The 10,000-nt window shown below is 43.5% G+C and overlaps 1 protein-coding gene across 4 annotated transcripts in view; it reads left to right on the top strand.

Moving 5' to 3' along the window:
- Nucleotides 1-10,000, top strand: part of LOC115174486 (serine/threonine-protein kinase PAK 5) — a 126,573-nt gene that overhangs the window by 40,454 nt on the left and 76,119 nt on the right. For 3 of the 4 annotated variants that reach the window (XM_029733051.1, XM_029733052.1, XM_029733053.1), the window contains exons 2-3: nucleotides 4,416-4,639; nucleotides 9,387-9,431. In XM_029733051.1, coding sequence (XP_029588911.1) covers nucleotides 4,416-4,639; nucleotides 9,387-9,431 — 269 coding nt within the window. The remainder of the gene's footprint in view (nucleotides 1-4,415; nucleotides 4,640-9,386; nucleotides 9,432-10,000) is intronic. The other variant, XM_029733054.1, reaches the window with a different exon arrangement.

Raw genomic sequence — 10,000 nt, 5'->3', positions numbered from 1 at the left:
GGTGCATGCCGCCACCTACTGTATTGGCTTTGCATCAGCCTACTATTCTGTAGTATGAATTCATTACAATTTGAAAAAATAATAATAATTACCCTACCAACTAACCCTGCACCCATTACAACCTCAGCACTATTCCACTACTTTGGCCCTATCAGATACTACTCCAGACCAGTAGCCTGGGAGGACGGGACACTATCGTTCAAAACATCTTGTAACTATTCTGCTGTAAAATTCCGTACACCCAAGTACACTATATACAAAATTATATGTGGACACCCCTTCAAATTAGTGGATTCAGCCATACCCGTTGCTGACAGGTGTCCATTTTTTGTATTTTAAAGAGCACACAGCCATGCAATCTCCATAGACAAACATTGGCAGTAGAATGGCCTTACTGAAGAGCCCAGTGACTTTCAACGTGGCACCGTCATAGGATGCCACCTTTTCAACAAGTCAGGACATCAAATTTCTGTCCTGCTAGAGCTGCCCCTAACAACTGTAAGTGCGGTTATTGTGAAGTGGAAACGTCTTGGAGCAACAGCTCAGCGGAAGGCCACACAAGCTCAAAAGCGCGTAAAATTCATCTTTCCTCAGTTGCAACACTCACTACCAAGTCCCAAACTGCCTCTGGAAGCAACGTCAGCACAAGAACTGTTAGGAGTTTTGTGAAATGGGTTTCCGTAGCCGAGCAACCCTTACACAAGCCTCAGATCACCATGCACAATGCCAAGCGTCGGCTGGAGTGGTGTAAAGCTCTCCGCCATTGGACTCTGGAGCAGTGGAAACGCGTTCTCTGGAGTGATGAATCACGCTTCACCATCTGACAGGCCGACGGACAAATCTGGGTTTGGCAGATGCCAGGAGAACGCTACCTGCCCTAATGCATAGTACCAACTGTAAAGTTTGGTGGAGCTCGGTGTGAAAGAATGTGGCTGGCCTGCACAGAGCCCTGACCTCAACTGCATCGAACACCTTTGGGATGAATTGGAACGCCGACTGCGAGCCAGGCCTAGTCGCCCAACATCAGTGCCCGACCTCACTAATGCTCTTGTGGCTGAATGGATGCAAGTCCCCGCAGCAATGTTGCAACATCTAGTGGAAAGCCTTCTCAGAAGAGCAGAGGCTGTTTATAGCAGCAAAGGAGGGGGGGGGAACAAACTCCATATTAATACCCATGATTTTGGAATGAGATGTTAGATAACCAGGTGTCCACATACTTTTGGTCATGTAGTGTACATCTCTGCAGCTGCCGCCACAACATCTATCCTTATCCTCTGTGATTTAGATTCCATTCCTGCGGTCCAAATTGACAACCATGGCCATGAACGCCCCCCCAAAAAAACCGTATTGAAGCACATGTTATTACTATCACTCTATTGGCCCCGGCCTACTCACCGACGCTACACATTCCTATGTCTCATGTGCTCAATCTCACTCTTACACACTGCTGCCACATGACCATAAGCTTGACACCTAAAACACCGTACTGGACTCGGGTCTAAAGTTCTCAGAGGATAACAGACACATCCTAACTTGACTTTATCTGGTAAAGACTCTGCATCACCGGGTCTGAGTCACACCAAACGGCGGGCTTCACAGACAACTGGAATCTTCAACTTTAGTTGATCCTCCTCAACGCCACTCGAGTTATCGCTATTTTCGATGGCTCCCTACTCCGGAGAGGAAAGCAAGTCACAGTTCTTGTCCTCAGTCGAAGTGGCGTGAAGTGCCTGCTCCCTCTGGACGGGCAGAAACGCAACAAAAAGAAAATCAACACGAGTGACTTTCACCGACCCAACCTCTTCTCCAACCAACTTGACACCACATATTGATCTGCCTGAAGGCAAGGATCCATTCTCTCCAAGAAATCTCACTCCCACTGAGCCAGAATCATCATGTTCATCATCAGGACGAGGTTTCCTTCTGTAGCTCTTCTAAAAGTGATGTGTGATCCGCCACTCCATATTCACTCAAAACATGTTCCACTTTTCTCATTTTTTTCCTGTCCGCCATCTTCTCCTTTATGAGATCTTCCAGAATGCTTGTGCATTTCCCCATTCCATATTTACTTATAATATGCTCCACTTTTTTTCCTGTTTTCCTGTCCTCCTTCTTACCCCCCCCCCCCACACACCTCAAGGCCACCCACAATCGGCCACACACTGGCCTCATTGACCTCTCTCCCCCTTGTGCATGCCACTGCATGGTCTATATACTGCTGCTGCAGCCCTAATTGCAGCCAGGTGGCTAAGGTGTGCAGCTGCAGTCAATTAAGTCTCTGTGAATATTTGCCACAGCTTGTACTGAGTCATTTCGCCACCAGTTGGGGCCAAAAGCGGGTCTTTCCCAGCCCTACGCCCCTCGGGTGCTCACTAAAGCAAACAATACTGTTAACTTAACAAAAAAAATGTAGTTCACTACATCCAAACTACTTAGTAAAAAAATATGCATATGTACATCTGAAATGTCATGGACAACAAATTGGAAGAACAGATCACTTTGGGGTCATATGAATAACAGAATGTGTAATTTAGCCTATTCTCCCTTTCTTCTCATGTGAGAATAGGCTGATTGCATACCTCACCCATATTTTAGTGAGCCACTGAAAATGTAGTCAAATAATTAGTTGAACTACAGTATATGTAGTGCACTACTCCCCAACACTGCCCTCCTCTCATCACTCCATCTCTTTCACCTCCTGACCACACCACCCTCCTCCCTCCCTCCCTCCCTCCCTCCCTCCCTCCCTCCCTAAATCAGCCTAATGTCTTTCCTGAGGGACTGTAAGCAGATTGAATGAGAAAGACTCCATTAATCATTCTATCAGCTCTAGTTTGTGCACCTGTTAGTGCTACTTGTTGGGGTCCTCACTTTTTTTTTCTTATCAGGCACTGTCACTGGTCAGAGCTACTTTATTGGGGTATTTGCATGGGCTCAGGTGCTCAGAGTCAGATAGATCTTCATATTTACTTAGACAGGGCTTCTTTGAAGGCACAAACACAAATTCACTAGCTTATTCCTCTCCTTAGCTTGTCTCTCTATCCATCTGTTCTGTCCCTCTGTCCACTCACCGTGGCTACTGCAGCTGGCCTGGCAGGGCTGGTCTGGCAGGGCTGGCCTGGCAGGGCTGGTCTGTGTGTGTTGCTGGATCTGGCTGGTACGACGGAGGTTCGGACCGGTGATACGGACAGACAGAGAAAACATTTGTTTCCACTAGAAGACAATGTTCCTACAGGGGAGAGAGACAGGAAGACAGGGATACAATAAGCTCCTTTCAGACCAAACCAACAGAGTGATGACAACATGGTGGATGACAACATGGTGGATCTATCTATCTGTGCATGTATGTGCGTGCGTGGGTGCGCGTGTACGTATGTGCGTGGAGAGAAAAGATGACGTGGATTTGGAGAAATAAGTGATTGCGTGATTCAATGATTGCCCATCAAAGTGCCAGTGAATCATAAGTAGTGTTAAACGGCTAAAGTCTCTTGCTCCATTTCCACTCAAACCACGAAGCCCATCAACATTAATAGTATTATGAAACAAGCTTTGGGAAAGCAAATCTTCATCTCGCAGCTGAATGAAGTTGACAAGTTTTCAACACCATAGTAGTTTGAATAAACAGCAGACCATCAACAAATGACATGCCAACTAATCTTCTCTTAATTGGTATGTGAAGTGTGTGTGCGCATGTGTGCCGCCATACAGTGTGTGTGTGTGTGTGTGTGTGTGTGTGTGTGTGTGTGTGTGTGTGTGTGTGTGTGTGTGTGTGTGTGTGTGTGTGTGTGTGTGTGTGTGTGTGTGTGTGTGTGTGTGTGTGTGCGTGCGTGTGTGTGCGTGCGCGCGCCCTCATACAGTGTGGGTGTGGATAATGGAGGGCATTTTATTGTACTGCATAAACTAGGCTATAACATTGATTCTCTCTCCCACATGCACTTAACCTGTTTCTCCAGCTAGTTACCCCACTGCATAATGCATAAAGGAACATAAAGTACAGGTCAATGATGCTATAAGTGTTGAAGTGGGAGATATCTTGACTAGCCTGTGTCCTAATAACTGTGTGTGTGTGTGTGTGTGTGTGTGTGTGTGTGTGTGTGTGTGTGTGTGCGTGCGTGCGTGTGTGTGTGCGTGTCAATCACAATCAACCAAATTCTGGAATTTCGCGTGGAATGATGCTGTCGAATCAAGACACTTGTAGAATCTATGCCAAGGCGTATTGAAGCTGTTCTGGTGGCTCGTGGTGGCACAACGCCCTATTAAGAAACTTTACTGTATGCTGGTGTTTCCTTTATTTTGGCAGTTACCTGTATATTGACTTCATAATGTATGTATTCCTCTAATAGTGGGTTTGGACCGCTATGTCTGTTTATTGGGATTCCCAAGATTTTTCTAAAATCTCTTGCTGTTTTTTCCAGGTTTGTCCGGGTTTTCCAGCATGTTTGGGAAAAAGAAGAAGAGGCTAGAGATTTCAGCTCCGTCTAACTTTGAGCACCGGGTCCACACTGGTTTCGACGAGCGGGAGCAGAAGTTTACGGGTCTGCCCCAGCAATGGCAGAGTCTCCTGGCAGACACAGCCAACAGACCCAAGCCCATGGTAGACCCCTCCTATATCACACCCATACAGCTGGCTCCTATGAAGGTAGAGTACCGGTGGACAAGTGGTGCTACTCAGTCTGTCTGTATTCTCAGATCCCTTTCTTTCTGTCTTTCTGGCTTTCTTTTTTCTTTCTCTGGGATTCTCTCTCAACCTCTCCGTTTTATTCTCTGTCTGTCTGTCTGTCTGTCTGTCTGTCTGTCTGTCTGTCTGTCTGTCTGTCTGTCTGTCTGTCTGTCTGTCTGTCTGTCTGTCTGTCTGTCTGTCTGTCTGTGTGTGTGTGTGTGTGTGTGTCTCTACTGTACCTATCTATACACACCCAGTGTCTTTGAGCACCAGTCTGGCTCCTATGAGCTGTTATGTTGTCTTTATATGGAGGGAAGATGGGCAATTCTTCAACGACATGAGTACACACTTCCTCAAGACTCTAAGAAGCCGTAGACCTTGTAAGAAGAGATAGACATTGAACTTCTGATAGTACCTGAGCTATCCAGGAATACTAATCTATTAACAGATTGAATGTTACATCCTTCGGCTTTCCATTATTGATCCTGGGAGTGTCTATTACTTCCAGTCACTTACATACACTTACAACACTTAAGGTGATGATTGGATGGTCCTGAAAGACAAAGTTACTGTATTTTTGGCCAAGAATGTTGCCAAACGTGAAGATATCAAAAGCGCTGCCGTCCCAGCTAACAACAAACGTTCCCACAACTTTAGAGAACTTAGTCTCATTAGGTCATTAACTAACTTTTTCATAGGAATGTTCCCGTGCTGTGCAAGGAATGTTTGCAAGAGACCATTCCCTTTATGTCAAATAAAACGGACCCAGAACGTGGTTATTGTGTTCTAGACACGTTTAACGAGAACGTTGCAGGAACATTTGTGTCCAGTTTTCTGTGGGTTAGGAGAATATTCCATCAACATCCCACCAAACATACACAGAACATGGTTGTCATGTTCTCGGAACATAAGCTATTCATGTCCTAGACATGTAAAAGTTAAACATTCACGTATCCAGCTTTCTGTGGATTAGGAGAATATCCCATCAATGTCCCACCAAACACTGTTGCCATGTTCCCAGAATATATATTATTAGGAGAATATTTCATCAATTGATCACATCTTGTTACTGAGCCAGCCAAGGCCCTGATTTATCCATTCATAGCACTTTGTCTGTCAAAGATACTCACACACAGTGCCTTGAACACACAGTACATGTTCATTTATACAGTAATTATTATTCAACATGTCCTCACCTGGGATTTGAACTCACATCCTCTTGGTCGACGGTGCTCCAATCTTCCTGCTATGCCACCATGGCCGTGTCATGTATCTGTTAATCTGACGATTCTCACTTTTTCTTACTTATTGAAGGGCTTTCTGTCTGGTTGTCTAATGTTGGAGGGACATATTCACCTGCTTTAACGATACCCCTGAATCACTATGATCGATTCAATCTTTGATTGAGTGTACTTTTAACAGAGTTGAGATTCACTTCAAAGTGCATTCACCCTACTGCTTACGCCTATCAAGTTGTTTTAAGATCTTCACAAATGCCTATGGAGGGTTTAATCTTGACAGGGCCTAACTGTACTGGCCCAATAATTACATTGTGTAGTGGCATTCCTTATAGGGACAGTGGTTAGGGCATTTCTCATTGGTGCTGTTGGCCTGGGTTCGAGACCCTCTACCGGAGTCCCCCTACTCTCACATTCTTAGCAATACATGTTAATGCCATTATTGCCCTTTTGAAATGCATTTATCAACCATTCCAATTGTTTATATGGATATTTCATTAGAGCACTTGGAAATGTCATTTTTGCATCTTTCTTTATTATCATAATGGTTTATAGATTTCTCCTCTTTCACGCATCTCTGGAACTGGCTACCAGCTTTGTGCGCAACCTTCAATGCTGCCTTTGCAGAGTTTCCATTTGACTAAAACCTTGTTCTCTTTCTCCTCGAATAACTCAAAATAACGGGAGCATTTCCACGAGGAACAGATTAAGCGGGTTTGCTACCCAGCTGCCGTCTTTCTTCTATTTTAAACTTTACGATAGGCTATTGGAAACAGATAAACCTATAGAATGAATTCCATTAGCATGAGGACAAGGCTTTAAGAAATATATGTTTTTCATGCCAGTAGATATATCCTTCTGAAAGTAATATACAGGTTACTTGAAAAAGTAACTAACAATATTACAATATTTGAAGACAGTTACTTGTTATATTACTCTGTTACTCATAAAAGTAACTGTAAGTAATTATTACCCCAACACTGGTCTGAAGTGATCCTGTTGGAATTTGTCTATTTTTACACATTAAAACTTGGAGATGGAACTCTATGTTCTGTATTGTTTTGGTATAACTGGCGTCATCATTGCTTAAATGGCTAACGTGAGAATGTACAGACACGCTACTGTAAATATACACATTGATGACATTCTGAGAATGTGGAAACCATGTTCTGGGTACACAGTATGTTTCGATCAGAAGCAACACTACCACCTGGGTCATGTATCGGCAACAAGTTCGGACTGTTCCAGATAGAATGGTACATGGTATATGTGCTGTGGATTTCAAGAAGACACAGAGCATTCTCTTTGAGGTGCTTAGCTTTCAATGCAAAAACACATTTGAATTAGATCAGTAACTGTTGCCAAATAATGACATTAACATACTGTATGTTGCCAAGGAAGTGAGAGTAGGGTGAATCCCCTAAGCGGGTCTCAAACCCAGGCCACCAGGACAAATGACAAACACCCTAACCACTCCCCCAATAAGGCATACAGTATCTTTAGGGCATGTGCTTATTGGGCCAGTACAGTTCGATCCTGTCCCCCCCCCCCCCCACCCCCACCCTAGGCATTTATGTAGATCTGAAAGAACTTGATAGGTGTAAGCAATAGGGTGAGTGCACTTTGAAGTAAACCTCAGCTCTGTTAAAAGTACACAAGACACTTTTATTGATCATAGCGATTCAGGAGCATCCTTAAAACAAGTTAATATGCCCCACCGACATTAGACAACTACACAAGCAAATCAGATCAACGGCGACAGAATAGTCAAATAAAGTAAGAACTGATAGAGACATGGTGGTGTGGCAGGATTATCTGAATGCTGGGAACCAAGAGGTTGCGAGAACATGGCAACCATGTTCTGTGTATGTGACGTTGTTGGAATACTCTCCTAAACCTCAAAAAACTGGACACAGGAATGTTCTTGCAACGTCCCATGAAAAGTGTCTTGAACGTTAATGTTGTATATTATGAGAACATTGTAACCACGTTCTAGATAAGTTCTACTTGACATTTAGGGGAATATTCTCCTAACTTTAACACTAAACATGCAAAAAAGGTTCTCAGAAGGTTTTTGCTAACATAGCTAGAATGTTCCCCTAACTCATGGAAAACTGGACACAAACATTAGGGGAACATTACGGGTAACAAAAACGTTCTCTCTCCCTAGAGTTGTTAGCTGGGGTAACTAGTAATGGTTCAGTGAAATTCAATATCCTATCATTCTGCTTGACAAAACAATACAATCTCTTTGCAGATGACACTGTGAGATGAATTGCCCATGTTTCCTCCACCTCTGTGACTGTGTTCCTCCTTGTCCCTGCCTCTTCTGAGTGTCTCCCAATGCTGTGTTGTTGTTCAATGATTATTTATATTGTCGTTTTTTTCCCGATAGGGGCAGATACAATTAATAACATAGACGCATTGAATCTTCAACCGTCAGATGCATTCCACCATCGCGCTATTGCCTATGCGTGTTTATGTAGAAGCAGTCCTTGAAGTTGTAGTGCTTGTTTAAAATACTTTACTCCTTTAGGAAGCATCAGAGTGGCTTCTGAAGGGATTCTATCCATTATGCCCAGGCTGTTAGCTGTTGTTGTACCTAGGGGTCCCAGCCAGTGGTAGTGTCAGTCCAACTCCCTGTCTGTGGTGTCCCCTTCATACTGCATGTGTGGCTCTCGGCCCTCAGCCCTTACACCCTGTGTCCTGTGTGTCACTACACCTGCTTTTATTTACTGTTATTACACGCTGTGCAATGAACTGACACAAGCCAACGACACACACGACACGGACATACACTTTATCGTTTCAGCAACTGTTTTGATGTTTAACAATCAAACTGAATAGCTGCCACTGCTCAAATGAAGAAAAAAAAATGAATCGTTTTTGATTGTCAACAACAGTGCAAATAATCCTTAAAGAGAAGCACTTAGTTAGGTGTCACATCAGACTTACAGTAATGGTGAGCTGGCACATCACAAACAGAGACATTCAAGGACGTTTCATCTAAATATTCTTATAGCAGTAGACCATCATCTTAGATAAAGAAATAAGCAGCAACTTGCTTAGTTAGCTGTACTAGTTCTCAATTGACCAGTATTGAAATGCTCCCTATTTAACAGTGGTCTACTGCGCAACGCTAGCTACATTTGTAGTGGTAGCTTGTTTAAAGCAATGGGACATAGGTTATTATCTTCAGGATTAGCCACTAAGCTAGGCTAGTTTATGAGGAGCCACGGGCATTCGGGAGAATAGGAACAAGAGGACATCACAGGATATGACATCAGATATATAGTTAAATACTTCCTGTCTAACCTCTAACCTCAATTTACTTTCTACCACTAGCTTAATAAAGGTTTTAGACAGCGGCAGCAGGTACACAAAAACGTTTCTTGTGAAACTTGATCTTTCTAGAACAGCACTGTTGCCATTGGAGATATCTCTGAAGAGGGGAAAACAAGACTTTAATTATCTTACTCTCTTCACAGATATCTCCCAAGAAAATCCGGTCGGCCGAAACACCCTTGCGAAAAGTATGACTTCTACTACCCTTCAATTCCCTTCTCTGTTCTTCTCTTTTCTCTTCCTTTTTCGGTCACACACTATCACAACCACAAGCCTCTGTTTTCTTTTACTACATCTTTCCGGCACTACCCGGCCACATGCATTCAGTCGGAGGTAGTGTGTTAAGGTTGTGGTAGGGGAGGGGCAATAGTACATATTACATATTTTTGCTAGTTCTTCTTTTCAATCATACGCATGACCCCGAAAAGTCACTAATCTGTAACCCTAGCAGAATGTTGTTTTGTTTTTATTTGTACATAGTATTTATTTCCGAGTGCTAGCATTGATGTGCTGATATGGATGTGAAGTGCGTGCTCCCGTGGCCTGCTATACAGAGCTGGCATGGGTTCAAATACTATTTGAAATTGTTTTTTTAATACTGCAACGGCGCTTGATTGAGCTTGACTGTTGCCTAGAAACCAATAGAAAAGCCTAGAAAGTGTAAACCCCACCCACCTGGCCTTCCAAGCAGGCTAAAGCAAGTGGTAAAAGTATTTGAAAGATTTCAAAAAGTATTTGAACCCAGGTTTGATACAGA

The sequence above is a fragment of the Salmo trutta genome, chromosome 35, assembly GCF_901001165.1.
Source record: "Salmo trutta chromosome 35, fSalTru1.1, whole genome shotgun sequence".
In the NCBI taxonomy this organism is placed as follows: domain Eukaryota; kingdom Metazoa; phylum Chordata; class Actinopteri; order Salmoniformes; family Salmonidae; genus Salmo; species Salmo trutta.
This window is presented reverse-complemented; position numbering and strand designations above follow the sequence as displayed.